Raw genomic sequence first — 21,317 nt, 5'->3', positions numbered from 1 at the left:
TCACGGGATCTTTAGTCCCACACTGACAAGAGTTTGAGCCAGAAAATCCCTGTTTACGAGACCTAACACTGAAGTCTGTGTATTCAAAGATCTGATGACAGCAAAAAAATAAAAAATGAACTTATGTCTCCTCTCAGGACCACTTCATACAAACAGAATTTAATAGAAATCTGGGATGGAGTTTGTGGCAAGATAAAATGTACAGCTTTTCCAGAGAAATGGGAAAAAAGTCTCCTAAATGAGTAAGACATCGAACACTTGCAGTGAATACTTCATAGAACAAAACTCGTTTTAATTAGCTGACAGGGAATGAGTTTACTTAACAATTAAAGCAGACTGCCAAAGATGTATATAATACATATCAAGCTATTCTAAATATATACCTTACGGTATTTTACACGGTAATAATTAAAACTATATTCACAACCACATATGTTGCCAGCAAAATTCTTCCAAAGGCAGGTTTTTCAGTTTTGGTCAGATTTGGAGAACAGTGGGCTATTTAAACATTTGTTTTGGTTTCTTTCACAGACTTTATCTCCCAAGAGAGTAACTGCATCAAAACCAAAAATAAAAGATGAAGCAGACAACTTCAACAACAGTGACAACACCTGTTATCAAATTAGGTGATACCTGTGGAGTTCTCCCCTGCCATCCCCCACTTTCTGACTTACCTGTCCTTCTACTTGTAGGACACGACTTTATTCAATTCCTAGGTCGGAAACAGAGTGACTAGAGACCAAACTCAACACAAGTCTGACTTTGGAAGCAAACTAGTTTACTAGGCAAATAGCAGGTTCTGTAAGCTATGTGAGGTAGGGTCACCCCCCACTGTCAGCCTTGCCAAAGCAGGGTGGGATACACCCAGTAGTACCCAGCCTTCCCCCAGTCCCTTTCTTACTGTTCGCTCCTCAATCCCATGGACCTTTTCAACACGACAGACCAAAGTGTGGCATCAATTTGCAATGCTGTGACACTAGCAGAAATCTTGTTTTTTAACATAAGGCATTAAAAAATGCTTTTTATCATACTTTCTCTCCCACAGGCATTTGATTGCAAAACAGTGACATCTTCACCAAATTTAAGCGTGCTACTGACAGTGCTATACATGCCTACGTCAAAGGAGCACCTGGATCTCTCTTCTTTTGTTAAAACAGTAAATAAGCAGCTCTCTCCCCAGAAATTAGAGAAAACATGTACCTGTGAGTCAGTCCAAGATGCCAGTGGGAAATCTGCCACAAACCCCATTTTTGGGGGGCATACCATATATATGTGATTACAATTAAAATAATTTTTAAGCTACCCAGCTTAAGGCAAAGTCAACCTTAGGGAAACAAATCATAAGAAACATGACTATTAATGATGACTACGTGTTTTTCACATGCTACATCAGACAAGGAAACAGGCTGAGGGAGTCACTACTATAGCACACTGGTGTGAACTTGAAATATTTGTAAACTGAAATTGCATACCATAATTAAGAAAAGAAAAAAAATCTAATTTTAAGGTAAGTTTATGACAGTTATTTGACACTGGAAATGAAAACTCAATCAAAGAGCTGTAGTAATTATAAACAAGGTAGTTATATGCAGCAGAAGTTCCTTATATTTGAAAGATTAACAAGGAAAATACTTTTCTCTCCTCTTCTTGGCTTGTTAAGTCTCATGCATTTGACAAGGTTGCATAAGTGGTGGGCTTCACTGTTTGCCTACTGAAAGAAGTCTTATTCTTTTGTTTGCACGCTTTTCCCCTACACGTAAAACAAAAAAGGGCTTAAATAAATTCAAGACGATATAAAGATGCAACCTTTTATAAATAGCCACTCACAATGGCCAAAGATTTTGCAGCATGGAAAGTACCTAAATGCTGAGGAAAGTGTTGCTCAAGATCAAGTTGAGTGCACTCTTCTTCAATGTCAACCTACAAAACAGTAGTGCTAGTTTGTGCTTCTTTTGAAAACAAAAATAAAAGCCACAACTTACTTGTGCCTGAAAGCAGAGACAAAGGAGCAATACTGGCAGCTGTACTTGTCTTCCCGGGTAAACATGGCCAGAGCCAAGTGACTCCTCTCGTGAGATCGCAGACCCTGCATAGACATCAAAACCCGGTCACACTGGCTGCAGTGGTAGCCCCCAGGCCTGGTTTCATCTTCCAAGGATGCTCCAGATTCAGCTTCTGTAAATTCCACAATGCCAGGGTCTTTGGCTCCCTCACAACCCTCCATCAAAGTTGTGTTTGAAGAATCTTCAGCTTCCTGCTAAAAAACACATACCCCCCCAAAGCCATCAATTCTCTCTCCCTTCTGCCCCTCAGTCTTTCCCGTGTGTTCATTATAATGCCTAGGTTTCCCACTGTGTTATTTTTCTAAATATATCCCTACATAAACTCCACATCAATGGCTTTCTGAAAAAAGGGCCTACTCTTGGGAGGGGAAAACGTAATCATATCTGTTATATAGATACATGCATATGTAAAAAAAAAAAATCTCACTCCTTGATCAAATTTGTGTCAGATAATGCAAAAAGACATGAAACCAGATCAACTATCTTTCAATAGTCTTGATATGAATCTTCTAAACTTAATCAGATAAACATTAGTAAGGTATAGAGCAAGTTCATTTTAGTTTATTTTGCTCTAGCTTACAGTGTAGGTACTCTGCTGACTAATACAGTAGTCTAGTCTAGAGTAGACTTTGTCCATCAGTGTCAAATTCACAGGAAAGAAGCTGGTACTCTAAGACACTAGAATCCTCTTTAAAAATAAAAAGCAAACAGAAAAAGTCTTTTTTTTATTCCCTTTCCTAACTTTCCTTTCCCTTTTCTAACGAGAGCATGCATTTTTGCAGCAGCTTTAATAACCTGTAAGAGTATTTCCAACCCGTTCTTTCGGCCATGGATTTCAGCTTTTGTTCCCTGCTGCAAAACTTCTATTTACTCAAAAGAAAGCATTGACCCTACATAAACTTCACTTGAGAAGCAATGAGAAGTGGAAATGGTCTGTTAGGAGGGAAGCATCTGAATCTGTCAGTAGTACCAGGTAAGGTAAAGGAAGGTCAGTGGTATGGCAACGAAAGCTCTCTCAGGTAGCATGAGTTAGGCTACGAAGGACTTCGCTTCCTCACAACAAGCAGATGATGTCACGAAAGAAGCACCCTTAGTCAGGTAGCAGGAGTCTTTGCCACGAGCTCACTGCAGCACCAGGAGGAATACACAGCTAGTTCCCACAGCCTTGTTGCACTTTCGCTACCCCTGCTGATATCGTGGAAATTGGGCTGTGGAGCATGGCCTATCCTTGGAGATGTCCTAGAAGGCATCCCCTTTCACAGGGAGAAAGGAACAACACATTTACACCTAATCACCTGAATGGGACCACTGGCTCAGCTGGTCATTGAACGTTTTGTTTGAAGCCAGTGTGCAAATTTCATGTGGAAAGGTGTACCACAAGCAACTTCGCACATTTGCATGTGCACACTTCCTCTTCTTAAAAAAAAAAAAAAAAAGAAAAAAGAAAACAAGCAGCTCTTTTAGCGTTTAACTAAGCAGAAAAGTAGCCCAGAATAGCTGAGAGAAAGCCTCCTGCTCATAAACCAAGTCTTTCGGTCATCAACGACATCAACTCCTTTGTGGCTGAGAAGAAAGGAGAATTAAATAGTCTTCGTGCCCCTGGATCAAGAATGGAAAAAAGTTAAAACATCTTAAAATAAACAAAATGCACTTCAGAAACTTAGTGTTAGATTAAAACATCATGCTGAATTGGAATACCCAGTTCAAAACTTCACAAGAGCCCTCCATAGGTTTTCAACGTGTCCTTTATTTTAAACAATGCAAGAAGTTGCAGTCACCTTCAGTCACCTTCTTAAAATTCTTACCTTTACTGTAGCTGACACAGAAGAGACATTCCCATACTGGACATGCTTGCGGAGGTGATTACAGATGGCTCGAAGTGTTGGATGGACTTCCACGCAAAATTTGCATTTGTAGCCAACCACTTTCCTCTCCTTAAGTTTTGAAATATCTTCCAAGTGTCCAAAAGCCTGTTTGAGTACACAAGCATAAGCCACTGAAGTATGCTTTGTTGTCTCATTTTTAGGAACACAGACCAGATTTTACACCTGAAGAGAAACTACGCTTGATGTACATGTCCTGTTTTGCAGAACTGCAAGGCTGATTTTTGTTGATGTCTGTTAATGCCTCCAGAATAAGTGGACAAGACATCTGTGCAGGAGAAACCTTCAGTTTCTGCATAACAGTGGTCCTCTAGAAGACCATTCAGTTTGGCCTGAAACTGTGCTCTTCCACGACACCACGACTTCTCCAACAGCTGTGCGGAGCTTTTCCACAGCAAGTCTGTTTCAAACTGAAGCAGAAGGAAGGGGGTAACCGGGCAAGAAAAGGTGCCAAATTTGGTCTTCTGCTTATGAGGCACTTTCCCAAAGCTTCAGTCACCAGATAGATTCAGGTCATGTTAATATTGAGCGCTTAATCAGAGAAAGTACTGAGAGAGAGATAAGGTTGAGAAGGAAACTGTTGTGTTATTCAGAGGTACACTGAAGAGGGGGATGGGACATTTTGTAAAGAATATGCAACAAAGTACATGACAGCCTTGCCACAAAAGAACAAGTAACTGTCAGATACAGATGGCCTTCCAGAAGGGTGGGAGGAAGGAAAGAAGACAAAGAAAATACTGAAGGAAGCAGTAGGAAGGAGCAGGGCTTCCTACAGAACCTAGGGAGATGTGGAGGATGGATGAGGAAATTAAAGCAGAATGTGTCATTGGCTTATGGAGCTCACTGGCATGCTGAGCCATTCATTAGCCTGTGGTCATTTGGCTGTCAAAAAGAACATGCAAGTGGGCATTAGTGGCCTCCCTGGCAGGGAGCGGGGAGCAGGGAAAGAGACCAGACACACAAATCCTTACCCTCTCTTGTTTGAAATCTGCAAAAGCACCATCTGCATATTTCTGCTTGCTCAAAAGCTGCTTCCTCCTTTCCTGACGTTTGGCACGCTTCTGGAATTCCTCGTTGTGACCATTCAAGTGTGCGGTCAGCTCTGCCGTGCTATGCAATTTTGTATCACAGTGCTTGCACTGGTAGACAGGGTTCTGAGAGCGGGTGCCGCTTCCCAATATGGTAAAGTCCCTCTTCAAATCCTTGCTGTGGTGGTCGGTGTAATGCATGCACAGCAGCTCTGCTGTGCTAAAGGACAGCTTGAAACATTTTACACACCTGAAGGGAAGCCACTCAATTTCCTGAGCCTCAGTCTCCACCTCAGGCTTTTCAAAGTCATTCCTCTCCTCAGCTGGAGTTGGCTTTTCATGCTCATCAGCATACACGGCAGTGAAGTAACCCCCAAGCTTGCTCGCATGCTGCTTCTTAGGGAAGACACCAGGGTGACGCTTCATGTAGTGGGACACAATACCCTTTTTGCTGAAGGACTGGAAGGAACAAAGCGAGCATTTCTTCTTCTCTACAGCCCTCCTCAGCTCCTCACTTAACTGAGGAGTGTCATCCTTAGGAGGAGATGGAATGATCACTTTATTGGGTTTGTCGCTTACCGTCCTGGAGGCTGCTAAGCAGTGAGTGTAGTAAGCATCGATGTCATGTCTTTTCTGGTAGTGTGCCGCAAGCCCTTTGCGGATAGGGTTGGTGTACGAACACAAAGCACATTTGAAGAGGTTGTTCTTGCCCTCTGGCTGTGCCCGGACGTTGTTATGTTTGATGCGGTAGTGCCTAGCTATCCCCTTCCGGGTGGAACAGAAGTATTTGCAGAGCTGACACCGGAAAACTGTGTGAGACACTAAATGAGAACTGGAGAAATGAGGTGCTGGCACAGGGACTTCTCCAACATCCTCAGCAGCAATTTCTGGGGAGGCCTTGATTTCAGTCACCATGTCTGGCTCCACTGAGGCAGACACCTTTGGTGGTGACTGGGCAAAAACATCAAATTCAGGTTGATTGTGGTATTTCTCATAGTGAATTTTCAGCTTCTCAAGTGTTCCATGGGTGTAAGGGCAGAGTTTGCACCGATAAGCACCATAGCCTTGCTTGAAAATCCTACTTGTTTCTTCCACGTCATTCTGCGCAATATCATTTGACTGCTCCACGTCATGCACAAAGTCTTCAGCAGTGACCTTTATTGATGGGTGCCGTTTCTGGTAGTGTGTGAGAACGCCATGAATACGTGTATTAATGTATGGGCAATGTCTGCATTTATATACAGCCCCTGGGTTAATGTCTATATCCTGAGCAAAGTCTGCAGCTTTCACTTTCATGCCAGGATGCTTTTTGCCATAATGTGTCAGGAGGCCATGCAAGTTGTTGTACTCAGACTGGCAAACTGTACACTGATATGGAGTGGAGGAGATGGCAGGGTTTGCAGAAGCCAGCTGGACAGTTTTTTCCTGGGAAAGGCTGGGATCCTCTGCACATTCTGCATCCTGATCCATCTGTGATGTTGTTATCTGGTTTTCAGAATCCATCCTGGCCCCAGCTTCATCAGGCTGCGGGATGGATTTCTCAGCAGCATCTTTCTCCTTAATGATATCTAACAACACCGATTCATCTCCATTCATGGCCCAAGGGTGAAATGCTTGGTAGTGATTAGTAATATCCCAAATGGAAGATGCTTCAAAAATGCAGTCTCTGCATTTATACGTCTTTATCTCTGTTGGCATCACCAGGGCAGGAGGGGAAGGATCGGGACCTGCCCAGAGTTTAGTTGCCATATACGTATAGTCAACATAATGCTCGGGATGTCTCCTTTGGTAATGCACAAGCAAACCACTTGGCTCTGTGTGTGAATAAATGCACCATTCACAGTGATAACCAGCTTCTATCAAGCCATCCAAAAATGCCCATCTCAGAATGGATGTGACCGTGGCCTTCAGATTCGGGTGGTCTTTCTTAATATGCTTCCTCAACGCATAGAAGTAAGGTGATGTGTAGCTACACTGCCTGCATTTGAGGGCTCTCAGCTTTGACTTGTCCCGTTCGGTGCTAGAGGTGTGAGCAGGCACGCTGCCAGTTGATTTCTTCTGGCTGCGATCACAAAGGCTTCTAATGGTGGCTGTATGCTGCCTAATCACATCTGCGTTAGCTTTGAAGTCACGATGCTTCTTTTGATAATGAATGAGCACGCCTTTCACGGTCCGATTTCCATAATCACAGTGTTGGCAGAAGAACATTTCATTCTCAGGAGGATTCACAGAAGTCTCAGATCCACCCCGGCTCAACTGCTGCATTGACACTGGTGGCCTCTGAATACCAGGTGGCAACTCACCAGCCCTCATCATCGCTGCAGTGGGGGGTGCCTGTCTGATATATTTGGCAGTGACCTTTATCTCTGGGTGCCTTTTCTGGTAGTGGACAAGCACTCCCACAACTGAGCGGTTGCTGTATGAACAGTGTTTGCAATAGTAGAGTTCAGTAGCGAGATCTGGGGGTGGTGGTGGGGGAGGTGGAGGTTGAGAAGCCAAGTTGGACAATTTTGGGGAGACAGGCGTCCCCAACTCAAAAGACATCTGAGCCAGGGCAGAGCCCCTGTCAACAGAGACTACACGCATGGTCTTCTGAATTCTGAAATATGACGCTTTTTCTTCAGGGTGCTTTTTCTGGTAATGCACCAGAACTGAATGCATGTTAGGGCTTGCAAATGAACACACGTCACAGTCGTAAACAACCACAGTATTGACTGAAGGGTCCTTCTGATTTTCACATTCAGGACTAAAACTCTTGGTGGCACTTTTGTTAAAACCAGCTGGCACACCAGCCCCACGAGCCACGGGGGTGGACGTTGCCATAGTTTTTGGAGCAGAATTCAAGATTTCTCTCAATGTCTGAGACTCTGTGTTCAGCCCTTCTTGCTGCTCAACAACGTAGCTTGAAAATATCATTGCATTGTTAATTTTCACTGTGGGATGCATTCTTTGGTAATGTGGCATCAGGCTTCTAACATTCGGGCTTGTATAAGAGCAGAAGCGGCAGCGGTAGATCAGATCAGAATGATCAAAGTTCAGTACATTCATAGCTTCAGGATGATGCTCTCCATAATGCTGCTGCAGGTCTTCAAAATTTGTGTAGTCAATGTAGCACTCAAGACACCGGTATACTGCGCTGTGATCATTGGGATCCAGGATATACCTAAAGCTGAATTTAATATAGGGATGCATTCGCTGGTAGTGGGTGCTAACACTCCTGGCAGATTTGTTGCTGAAATCACAGTGTTTACAATAGTAAAGCCTGCCAGAGTCATTAAACTCTGAACTCTCATTGTTCTGATCAGTACCATACATGTTGGACTGGCTCCCCAGAACAGAGGCATTAGGGCTCTGATGGTCCTTCATGCTGACAGAAGAATAATAGTCTTCCTCATCTTCAGATAAAGTGAGCTCAATCTCTGCTCCATTGGTGGAATTGTAGTCATGCTGCATGCTTCTAAAGTTTGTCTCCTTCTGGGAATCATTAGTCTCTCTGCCCCACATTTGCTGGGGTGCGTAAGAACTGGAAACCTCTATCATTGGTTCTGTTTGCTCTTCTTCTCTGTCTAACTCCACTTCTATCTCCACTTCATTGTCCTCCTCCTCTTCCTCATCATCCTCTACGTTAATCACAGCATCTTCTTGCTGTTTGTTTTGGTTGATTTTGCTCTGCAGGTTGCTCGCTATTTCATCAATTCTAGTTCTTTTTTTCACTGGAGAGAGATCTAAAGGGAAGTCATTTGACACCTTCCGAGGGGCTTTTGCAACAAAGTTATTTTTAGATGAGAGCCCAAGGATGGAGGTCTGGCTCTTCTTCACTGTGCTGGCAGAGGGGTGAGCATCTGCCTCGCTCTCTTGTGGGGCGTTCGATGGCGGTCCATCATATTTTGGCAAGTTGTCACAGAACGAATGCTTGTGCTGCTGATGAACTCTGAGGCCTTTCAAAGTTGTGGTGGAATAGTTGCACATTGTGCATTTGTATGGATGCTGTGAATGGGGCTGGGGTGACTGCTGTTGTTGCTGTTGCTGCTGCGGCTGCACCGGTTCCATCATCCCAGCTGACTTCCTGCCATTTATATTTCCACTCTCATAAGACACTGTGCTGTCGTTCAAAGAAGAGGCGATGCTTTCAGTCTGAGAGTTCATAGTGTCCCAGTCTGATGTTGTTCCTGTGTGACACTGCTTGTGGGCACCAAGCTTTAACGAACTCTTGCAGGTGAAAGGGCATTCATCACACTTGTACACAGCTGTCTTCCCAGACAGGTGGATGTTCTCAATGTGACGGGAAATGCTTCGGCGGTGCATCGTCAGGAAAGGGCAAAAAGGACACTGGAACCTGTTCATATACCTTCTAAAGGGAATCCCCTTTGTTTCCAATAGTTTATTGCCATCAGATCCCATCAGCTGCTCTGCAGACATTCCTGAGGTCTGGTGATCCATGGAGTTCAAGCCATTCTCGCTGTCCATTTCATTTAGCTCTTCATCTGAGCTGGAGTCATTCAGCATACTGCTTGTTTCCAGGTCAGCAGAAGAATTCGTCATATCAGCAATTCCATAGCGGGATCTGTCAGATAAATTAACCATGCCCGAGTTGTGAGGTGACTTAGGCTTCATTTGAGGGTAAGACACAGAAGAAAACTTGGAAGTTGTAGAAGAGTTGGGCCTGATAAGGGAATTGCCCATAGAGCTCCTGAAGTTTGAGACATTAGCATTCGACATCTCACGTCCTGTTGTATTCATGGAGATATAATTAGAGTTTGGAGAGGCATTCTGGGCACTCTTACTCTGTACATCAGGTGCACTGGTTCCATCTTGTTGCTGCCTCAGGCTTGACAGTATTTTTACCATGCTGCGGTGCTTCTTCATCATGTGGTCACACCAGCGCTCCCTTCGAGGTGTCTGGTAGCTGCACCATTCACAGCAAAAGTTGCCCCTAGACTTTGTCAGGGGCTTGACCATGGATTCCAAAATGCTCCGCTCCACCACCTCTGCAGGCAGCTCCTTGCAGGGTTCCTGCACTGGCACAGAAGCAGACGTTGATTCAGACATAGCAGCGGCAGCAGCAGGAGGAGTTGAACTCTCTTTCAGGTTGTTTTTGTGATACATTTTCTGGTGCTTAATAATCCTTGCACGCCTGGGTGACTTGTAGGTGCAGAACTGGCAACTGAAAACTTTGCCGAAACCTTCATGCATCATGATGTTGTAATTTAGGGAACTAGCAGTTGGTGGCCCCACTGAGCTCCCCCCAGCCTGTGCTCCATGAACCTTGCGTGTGTGCTCTATGAGGAGGTTTTTGGAACGGAAGTAACGCACACAGAACTTGCACTGGAAAAACTTGTTGGTTGGTTTAGGATTTGGAGCCATGTGCTGACCATAGAAAGTCTGGCTCTGGCTATAGTAACTTCCAGTCCCCATCTGACTTGTTGCATTTTGCCCTAAAATGAGAATTAAGGTGTATATGTAAATAAATAAAATCAAATAAAGAGGCTTTTTCTCCACCCACCCTGTATGCATAAGAATGCAACCACATCCTGAACAGATAATCACACCAGGATTCCCTCACTTACTTATGGTGAGATCTACATATCTGGCAATGGTCAGAAAAATGACCGTTATGCATAATTTCTACATATATATATGACCGTGGTGTACAGTTTGGAATAGATAATTTCCAAAATAGTCTTCTTGGGGAAAAAAGAAAGCTAGTACACTAATAAAGTTGAAAATTTTGAGGTGGTTCATGGTAGCGAAGAACAACCATGAAAATCTGAAAACCAAAAAGCAATATGAAGAACCATATGAAAAGCAGCTGGGAAATAAAACCATCTTCCATGCTTGCATTTACAGAAAGAGTCATGGTCAGAACCAATATGGCTGAAGCTAGACATCTGCTTTGCTGACATAGCAATAAAGATAATGCGAGTTTTTTAAATCACATTAAAAGTAGAAACTAAAACGCACTGAAATAAGCCACATGTAAAATAGGGGGTTAGAATAGAGATCTTAGAGTTGAGATCAATCTTAGAGTTAAGATTTACCTGCTATTTCATCTGCAATTGTAAATTCATCCTTTACAGAAGAAAATTCAACCTCAGTCTGGTTGCTAGCATTCATGGAACCAGACCTTGGCTGGCCAGGACTTTCCTCAGAGACATCAGTTGGCTGCAGAAAAGCAGTGTGAACATCCTGAATGTGAGCTTTTAGGTCTTCATAAGATGGAGCTCGAAAATCGCAGCCATCACACTGCAGGACCTCCATGGTTCAGGGATGATCTTTTACATTAGAAAATTCTGCAAGATAAACAGGGGAAGGAGAGAAGAAGAAAGAAACATGTTTTACAGCAATGCCATTGTAACAAATCCTGAAAACAGGTAATACTAAGCTTATAATGACTCAGTCATTTCCAGAGATTCCGTAAATACTGTGGCGCAAAACTCAACCTTTGCTTACCATATTAAGAGGCATCAATTCAGATTCATATAAAGTCCTATCTAGGTAGCTCACAAGTTGCTGACTCAACTCTACGAACACTCAACTTTCTGGCAAGTGACTATTGATTCAATAGACTTTGTCCTCTTGGCTTTTCCATTACACAGGATAGGGCTGTTGTTCAGAAGTTTGTCTTGTTGAAAGACCACAACCCATATGCTAGAGAAACAGCACATTACTCCCAGTCATGCACTGAAATTTACAATGAGAAGACAGTGGCTTCTGCCTTTATGAGACCCACTCTAACCTTCCTGGAAGTTGCCAGGTCCTGCCTGATCCACCTCCATAGATCAAATGCCTTCACAGGAAGAAGCTTGCCTTTCTTCTCAACATCCTATCAGTCCTGATGTTGGTGGAAAACCTAGACATAACTGCAAGGTGAGATGCAGCTACTTGAACCCAAGGTAGAATGCTTCGCTCTGCCCGACTTCCACCAAGCTTTGTAAGAGCATCTCCATTCTTTGTTAAAATGTTTACAGTTTCATTTTAGTCTATTCTGGGGACATGGCCTTTGTGTGTTAGCAGTCTCAGGGATGGAGAGGGATGGAGGAAGAAAAGGACAGCAACAGGAATAGGAATACTGAAAAAGTACAATGGAAACAGGAGTTACAAAGACTCAGAGACATCATGACTGCCTTGATTTATCCATAAGCCCTGCATACCTTGAAGTACAAAGCAACATAAGATACGGTAACGTGAAGTATGGTGGTTCAGCTTGTGACCAATTAATCCTGCAACAGACAGTTATATGTTTACGCACTGCCATGAAGGGCAGCAGACACAAAGCACAGGCAAAACAAAAGACTTAGACCCTCCTACCCTGTGTAGTACTTAAGCACAAGAGCAACCTTGGTATGTTAATACATGAATTACTTCTTTAAGCTTCCATGTGCTGTGCTGGGAAAGGATGATAAACTGAGCGTTTCAGAGGTCCAAGACAAAAGGGCAGCCCAAAGCACTGAAAATTCCATGTTTATTGTATGTAGAGTATGAAGCTACTTCCACAGTGAAGAGAAAGCTCCAAAACATCAGGGCACAGAAACAAGAGAGGGTACTGCATCAGGATTTTGTGTGAAAGAATGCTTCTTCTGATAGCCTGCTAAAATAAACTTCCATCAAGTCAAATTCTGGACAGTCTGAGCACAGACGCTCTCCACATATTTACCTACATTACTTTGCAGGCTGCACTGTGTCCTTTCTCTCCCCCCACTCCCTCCCACCACCAATAAAGAAAATGAACGCTGCACCAGCTTCTTTTCAGCTAACAAAGTTACAATAATCGAGATACTCAAGCTTTTATGTGCAAGCACCAGACCAAATTGTGTGGAAGAGGTTGCTATCTGCTCTGGATCAAATTACAGCAGTGAGTGAAGCCCCACCCCACGTCTCCTTTAGCACAGTCCATTAGACCTGAAAACAAATTTTTCCATGGAGCAGACGACTCCTGCATTTAGAGCACTTCACAGAAAAGCAGATCATCCAGTTTTCACTACCCATCCCCCAAGCTTAGTCCTTTCATCTCAGCCAAACAAGCCACAGCTCTGCTGAATGTGTTTATCACACTTTCAAGAGATATGAGCCCCTGCGTCACTGAAGCTTTAAGACTCACTAAGCTGCCCTAGTCCTCTGAGCTTTGGGAGCAGCCATTTTAGCTCAGACAACTCCTGCACTCAGAGCCTCAGAGCTTCTCGCCTGTGCACAACATGGCCTCACTTATCTCAGCTTCATCTCAAGCACACCAGGCTTTTTCTTTTTTTCCCCCTTTTTCTCCTCCTCGGGTGATGCTTGCAAAATCGGCATCCCCAGAACACACCTCCCCTTCTCCTGCATGACTTGCCCCCCAAATCATGTCGCTGCTGTCCCCCCGCACTGCCAAAGCAGCACCTTCTTTCCCTGAGCACATCACCCACAACCATCTCCTAGAGTTGGCTCCCCTGTCCTACGGATGACAAATGGGACGGTTCGTTCCAGAAACACAGCATTACAGCATCAAGACACTGGTCCAAGCTGTCCTACAGGCAGAGGCAACATACAGCTGAGCCTCCCAAGAGGAGGAAGAGGGGGGGAGGCAAGCGGCAGGCCTCCAGCCTGCCCTGTGTCTGGGGACCCCTCCTGCTTGGCGCAGAAGACACACCACCCCACTCCCCTGCCAGATTCCAAAGTCTAATGACCTTTGTTAATCACCAGCCAGCCTGTCTGCATCAGCAAACCGTGCCAGCAGACACACCCTTCACACAAAGGCTGTAGCTATGCCTTTTAAGAGAGGTTCTCTGAAAGCTCCATTGTGTAGAAGAGAGGAAAAACAACACACACACATCTCGCTCTTCCTCCTTCACGCCCCCCCCCCCCCCCCCCCCCCCCCGAAAACTTCAGACCCTTTAGAAACACCACCGCAAAACGCTTTCAGCTCTGTCTCTTTTGGAAACTTCAGGCCAGCTCACAAAATCGAAAACCAGAAGGGAGAGCAAACCTGAGGTTCTGAAAAAAGATAATCCTGGCAGCCTCAAGAGGCAAAAACCACCACCATCCCCATCTGCAGCAGTCATGATACACTGATGCTTGGAGAAGGTATCCTCAAGAATACTGGTTGCTGTCTAGACAATCTTAAACCAACAGTACCCTTCTGCTACAAATTGGAAGGAGGAGTTGAGAGATCGTTAATAGCTGCTGATTACAAAAACTGATGGAGACTTTCTAATCGGTTCCAGCTTGAATCTCAGCAGGGTTTATATCACAAAGGCAGCACCAAGTCACAGAAGAGGTTAATCTTACTGCAGCTATGAGGAACAAACATCAGGTACAGCTGAATGGACTTCAATTTGATATTTTCACCATGCATCACACTGAAAGCAGGATGAAGCATTTTGTAAAGAATTCTGCTCTACCATTTCCACATTTTTCTTTAAAATTCAGGCATTGCACAAAGGCGAAGAAAAACACAAACTACTAGTTTGAGCTCATATATCAAAAGAAACTGAAACACAATGTGTGTCTTTCTTCTTTTTTGTCTGCATGGGATATGAAACAGCGAGAGACCCACCTACCCACCAGCAAAGAGCATTTTCAAGTGCAGATGTTAATACACTTGGACACACACTCCAAGCAAAGGAGACAAAGCAAGATTTGCACATTTGCATGATGACCAGCTAAGGCAATGCATTCTGTAATCCTTTAGATTTTCAAACAGCACAATAAGAAAATTTAGAGGGGAGTGGAGGTGGAGTGAGAGAGGAGTTACCAAATCCACTAACTCAACAGCAGAACAGGAAGTCTGGAAAAAAAACCCAAAACAACCAAACACAACCGCCATGAAATGAATCCATAAATCCCATAAGCCTTCTAACATACTCAAAACCAATCTCTTGAGACCGCATTGTCTGCAGATAATGTGACTTCTAAAATACCCTTACTAATGCGATGCTAACCTCACCAAATAGATTATTAAAATGCCATTGTCTGACTAATTTGCATTTACAACCTCTTCTTAAAATACATGGCTTTAATGCTTAATATGGAGGTATTCTCATTTTCCTTATGAGCAAAAAGCTTCCAAAACATTGGGCAAAGGAGATTCTCAAAGCCACAGTTTTAAAGACCGAAGGTGAAGTCTCAAATTGTCTTCGCCATACTTCTCTACACTCATAAATGCATGAGAACATCAGAGACACAGTTGCATTAGATTTCTAGGTTTTTAAAAATCCAAAACAAAAGATAATTGTGCTTGTTGAACAACAGTCATTACAGAATTTGGCAGCAGCCAAAGTAGTACAAATCATTATGTTTAAGTTTGGTTTTAAAGCTTCAGAATACAAAATTAATTGTGAAGCCCAAGGCACTGACCTCAAAATTGAGCTTCTGTGGTTTGACTACCCATCCGTTATATTTTGAGATGGAGTCAGCAGAGCTTCTAGAAGTTAAGAATATGCACATGCACAACCACAACTGAAAAGGTCAGTCAGACCACACACACTATGTGAACTTCCAGCTCAGTATTAGTAACATCACATGTAAAACAAAGGAATCTCCAGTTCTCCAAGCCTTCCTCCGGTCAGATCATCAGAGGCATCTTCATCCCTACCTCATACATGCAGGTTGCGCACACAGCTTTCATTTTACTCTGTGCCAAGGTGGAGCTGAAAGAAATTTCTTCACCGAAAGGGTTATCAAGCATTGGAACAGGCTGCCCAGGGATGTGATTGAGTCACCATCCCTGGAGGTATTTAAAAGATGTGTAGACCTGGCACTTAGGGACATGGTTTAGTGGTGGACCTGGCAGTGTTAGGTTTACGGTTGGACTCGATGATCTTAAAGGTCTTTTCCAACCTAAATGATTCTATGATTCTACAATTCTATGATGTTACACACCCCATCACACAGGCAGAAACACTGCCAAACCCCTTTCAACTGGACGAAGTTCCCCTGGAGATGCAGTGTGTGTCAGGGCCCTGAGGGCACCCACAGGCCTCGCTCTTCCTGAACAGCCCTCCTGGGGCTCCCCCATGGCCCAGGACCCCTTTTCACCCCCTGGTGCCATCAGCCTCCATCCCAGCAATGCTGCCCTGCCCTGGGCCCTGCCGAGCCAGGCCCACCTGCAGGCCCACGGCCCATCCCCAGGGAGGTTCCCAGTGCCTGGGGCTGAGGCTGCCCCTCAGCCTGCCCTGCTCCCTGCTGGGGCAGTGGGACAGGTCCAGGCTGCCAGGCCCTGACCTGCCTCTGCATGTGGAGCCCCGGTGGCTCCCACACAGCACGTTGGACCAAAGCAGATTGGCATGAACAAAATGGCTTAGCAGAGACTGGCATCACGCACTAGAGTCATCTTCCTTCAGAATACGCAGGCAGTGTTGGTCTAATCTCCCTGCTGCCTTTTTCGTGCTGTTGGAGATCAACCTACCAGAAATAAACTACGAAACACTACGGCAATGCAATTCACAAGCAACTAATTACAGACATGACAAGTTTTCAAAATTCCCATAAGTAACACTGCAGACATTTTTCCCTGCCAGAGAAGCCTGGGTTTTACGAGCCACTAGTGCCTACAGCTGTGGTGAGAACCTTCCAGCCATGCCACATGGGCTCCTGGCCAGGTTCAGTTCATGTATGACAGAACTGCTTCTCTGATGTCCTTGGGTTTGGGGTTGTTTTGCCCTTTTTTTTTTTCTTAAACACTTTTTATAACACAGGATCACAACAGGGAAAATGAGAACTAAACAAGTAAAATCACAGAAGCAATGCAAAAATGTATACATTTGAGAAACTGGAAACCTGAAGGCTATTCTAACTGGAGGAAGCCAGCCTCATCTTTCATTATGAAAAAAACACATAATTAATGAGGAATTCAAAGAATAAATTCAACTGTCAACTACAGTCAGGCAAACCTACTCAACTCATGGGTCTTTTTCAATGACCAAATTCCAGTCAAGCTACTGAGATTCTTGGTCCTCTGAGGGTTGTCTTTGGAGTTACTCCTCCAAGCTGGTATCAAAATAAACTATATTGAAATACTATTTCTTTTTTCACTTTTTTTAAAATTTGATAGAACTGGATTTTGATAGAACTCCATAGGTTGGGTTGCAACTGTCCACTCCAATGTAGTTACTTTGTGGTTTGTATTTTCGTGTAAAGGACTTATGGTAAAATTTTATCACCAGTTACAGCTTTTATTATCAAGATCTCCATACTGATGTCCAGTTTTGGGTCATTTATTATGTTTTGAAACTCAACAGTTATACCCATAAGAGAAATACGTTAGCTGATACCTGTGTTCCTGTTGCCTAATTCTTCCAGTAAATATTTCTGTTGACCGACATGGAAATATGTATTACAATATAAGATATTTTCAGGAAAGAACTTCTATTAGAGATGCATTACAACTCACCAGTAAAAACAACTATCTAAACTGAGCAGAGACAGACTCCTTTTTTTCCTAGAATGTACTTATCCAGCCACCTGGAAGACTGACTGAACCTGAAGTGGACTCCAGGTCCGATTCCCCAAAAGGAGGTCTTCCTACTACACATTCTTTGTATGTTATATTTCAAACTTTTCCGAAATCTTCCGGTCACAGAAAACAGGATGACCAACTCTGTTGATCCCTATACAGTTACTATTTACTTAAGTTCCTGAATACACGCATTCATTTAACATACCTGATACCATACTATGCATCACTGTAAAGCTACCACATAGCTTGCAAAATCTTTTACATTTTAAAGGAAATATAAACCACATTACTCTTAAAGCTTCTGGAAGAGAGGCTACACAGTGCTAGCTGCTGCCAGAAGCATAGATGGGTTTTTCAGTTCAAGAAGAGAACAAGGATTCACAGAACCTCTGGTTATTTTTCTTTTGGGGAACTTAATACATGAACACATAAATGACCTGAAATGGGTCCAAATGATGGATACATTGCTATCAGCTCAAATGGTTTTCCAAGACTATGACTTTTCAAAAAATGGAAAAAAAAAAAAAACCAAAACAAACGAACACAAAAAAAAACCCTGAACCAGAAAAGCATCGTTACTGAACATTAATGCATATTAGTCATCTCAGTGTAAGACCCTAGCAGAATAAAGGCACACCACAGATTTTACAAGGAGGTATGAAAGACAGGAGAATCACAGATAAGCTTCTGTGAGGTATCTTGAGGAAAAGACTGCAGTCCCCAGCCTCAAGCAGACACAGCAAACTGATAGTTGTCTCACTGCGGAAAACACAAACTTCCCTAGCAAAGAAGACAAAAATCCAAGAAGGAATACTTGATCTTACACCCATGTGTTACTTGCAAGGAAATAAAATCAACAAAGACAATTCAGATATAAGTAACCAAACTACAAAGAACATCAGGCTGGGGCTTTACTGATTCAAGCTACATAAATGCTGATCACTCCTTTTCCATTTCTCACAAATAATGTCTCTTCTCCTTTTCTCTTTGGGCTCCTGGAGTCTACATATGCAATTGTTCTTTTTTAGAAAATACATGAAGAGGCCATCTAAATGCCTGAAGGATACTTTCAAACTTCAAACTTTTAAAATAAAAGCAGATTGCAAATAAAATGCCACAACTTAATTACAAGACAAATTGAGAGTGTCACACACAGGATGATTCTGACATTTTTTTGTCTTTCCTTCCTGAAGGTTAGCTGTGAGGCATTACATGGTACAGAGCATGGGCAACTGAATCTTAGGATGAAGAACTTCACCTATGAGAAGGCTCTCAAATATTAAATGCTTTTGCTCCAAGCAAGACTAGGATGGGTTTTTCTGATCTTCTGAATTACTTTCATGGCAAGTTATTAATCCGTATGGAAATTAAAAAGACTCTAAATATATGTGAGAATCTGAACAACTAAATGGTCGGAGTAGGACTTTTTCCCTTATTAAGTATAGCAGGTACTTAGTTCACTGCACAAAGTAGTTGTGGAGTTGCAAATACAGACACACAGGCAGTTTTGTCAAGTTTTCCTGTGGTTCACTAGAGTCAACAAACAGAATACTGCTTTGGCCATGTGTTACAAGAAGATGCAACAACAGTTTTACTCCGAAGGGGGGAGTTTTGATCAGATAGGCTCCTTTTTTTTACAGAATAAACTTAGTTTCCTTTCCTACCAGAAGGTGAAGAAGAGGAAGAAACTTGTTTCTTTCCGAGTCAAAACCTTTAAAGAAAGTATCTGTTTAAATGATTCCAGGATTTAAGAGGAAGATGGAACAGCATAGGGCAAAAGTCCAGAGTAGAAATGTGGTCTGCCACTTGGTTCCCATGCTAAATGCTCACAGGAAACAAGCCAAGTCATCCGCCTCACTGAGACAACCCAATCTCTCAACGCCCTTCTGCATAGACATACATGTTCAAGAGGCAAGTGGGCTGGCCCAACCTAGGAAAACAGATACCAGAGCCAAGCAGCTTGGCTTTTGTACCCTGCTCCTTAGTGCTCCCATATGGCATAATGCAACTGAAAGCAGAGGGTCTGGGGTTTCTAATTTCCAGCCAAGAGTGTATTGTTAATTACCTCAAGAAATCCAGTTCCTGTGAGTTAAGAGAAGTGCACTCCCCCGTGTACATGGAGTTGGGAGAGGAAGATGTCAGTAGGTGGTGCTGAAGAACACAGCAGCACTCTGCCTGGGTACTCCAGAAACAACCTAATTCCTTCTCATGCATTGCAAATAACATCTTCTAGGAGCTCTTTACACAAAGGATGCATTACCAGCCTCACCCTGGAAGGAGCAGGGGGAGGAGCAGGCTCCTCAGCCTGACATAACCCCAGCAAAGATCTCTTTCTTGCCAAGAAAAGTCAGAGCTGTTATAAAGGGGGTCCTGCCAGTAGCAAATCAAATATGACAAACTCAACCACATACCCTGCTAGACCATGAACTGAAGTGGGAAAGAGCAAAGCTGTGACTGAAGACAGAAGAGATTATCTCCTGATGGCCATCTGCCCTTAAATGAACCCTAAAACAGACTTGCGCACTCTGTAGTGCCTTTAAAAGTAATCTTGCCATTCACCTCGAACTACATGCTCCATTCCATCGTCACTTACAGTGCTGTAGCTGGTGAGTTGCAAGCATGCTTTAGAGAGGACCAATGTTAGTTTGCAAGGAGCACAGTGATTTTACAGAGGCTAAATACAGCTTATCAACTGGTGACAGAGGTAAACCATGGGAACACATGAACTGCTGGATTATTTTAGAGGCCACAGAATTTTAATCTTAGAGGTCTGAGATTAGACCAGCCAACACAGTTGGTTTAAAACACAAGCAGGCACTCTCAGTGTAGCCACAGAGGTGGAAATCAAGTCACTAGCGCTCAGAAACCACAAATGCCAAGGTCAAAGTTCTGCTTTGGGACTGCTACTGAAAAATGTCTTCAAGAAGGCAAAATAAAGAGAGATTGTCACCATCTTGAAAGACAGATGTGAAAAGATGCTTTGCTGGACACATGTTCCTGCTTTAAGTGCAGAGACTGGACCTATGTTGTAGCAGTGGTGACAGAGACTGAACTCGGCTGGTGAGAGGAGTAATCTTTCAGCCAGAAATCATTTCCATAATACAGTGCCCAGTTTGGTAGACGTTAAAGACTCTCTAAGTAAGAGAAATTCACAGGGCAGTCGGGAACCAAAGAAAATGTTGCATGGATCAGATCCAAGCAAGCCAAAGCCCACTGCCTGCCTTTCACCACCAATAAGAGCTCAGCTTAGTAAGGACCCTGGGGATGATGCAGCCCTCTCCCTCAGTCCATCCTGAGATCTTACATGCTCCAGAGGTACTCCTTTAAAGGGTTAACCCCGTGCAGAGAGCATGTGGAGAGGAAGAAAAAGGGCATTCAGAGGAATGGGTTTAACCCTATAAAACCAAAGCACCAGAAGTCATGTTCTGTACCAGCAAACAAAGCTGAGTAGAACAGCACATCACCTCATGCAGGCCCCAAACCCACCTCATGCACGATTCTAATTACAAAGCAGGATCCATGGCTGAAACCCTACTGGAGGACAAGAAAATGCTCATTAACAAAGTCTAAAGATTGTTCTGCTTTCCCAGTCTACTCCTCAGAAACACTCGTTTGTTTCACCAGCTCCGCTGACATCCTAGCTATTTTAACACTGCCTTTGTCTCCAGCTATCCCTCCCCTTCCCCCAAGCTTCCTGCTATATTTGACATTTGCTGGCAGCAAGCAGAAGCCTCCCTGTCAGCCAGTTCATTTCCTCAGGTAATACAAATCCATCACTGACCCATTTATAATGCCAGACAGAATACACAGTTTTATTTGCCCACTGACTCACTCACAGTATGGCAGCCAGCATCTCTGCCCCAGGTAGAATAATATATACTTTTCAAGTATTTGACAGATCTCAGACTAGTGA

The 21,317-nt window shown here is 43.5% G+C and overlaps 1 protein-coding gene across 4 annotated transcripts in view; it reads right to left on the bottom strand.

Annotated features, from left to right (window-relative positions):
* The window catches only part of ZNF462 (zinc finger protein 462), a 52,563-nt gene extending 41,331 nt beyond the window's left edge, over nucleotides 1–11,232 (bottom strand). For 2 of the 4 annotated variants that reach the window (XM_050912854.1, XM_050912856.1), the window contains exons 1-4: nucleotides 11,013–11,232; nucleotides 4,918–10,409; nucleotides 3,869–4,033; nucleotides 1,983–2,257 (exon numbers count right to left, since the gene is read on the bottom strand). In XM_050912854.1, the coding sequence (XP_050768811.1) occupies nucleotides 1,983–2,257; nucleotides 3,869–4,033; nucleotides 4,918–10,409; nucleotides 11,013–11,232 (6,152 nt within the window). The remainder of the gene's footprint in view (nucleotides 1–1,982; nucleotides 2,258–3,868; nucleotides 4,034–4,917; nucleotides 10,410–11,012) is intronic. The other 2 variants (XM_050912855.1, XM_050912857.1) reach the window with 2 other exon arrangements.
* Nucleotides 11,233–21,317: the final 10,085 nt, after the last annotated feature.

The sequence above is a fragment of the Gymnogyps californianus genome, chromosome Z (genome assembly GCF_018139145.2).
Source record: "Gymnogyps californianus isolate 813 chromosome Z, ASM1813914v2, whole genome shotgun sequence".
NCBI classification, from domain to species: Eukaryota; Metazoa; Chordata; class Aves; order Accipitriformes; family Cathartidae; genus Gymnogyps; species Gymnogyps californianus.
This window is presented reverse-complemented; position numbering and strand designations above follow the sequence as displayed.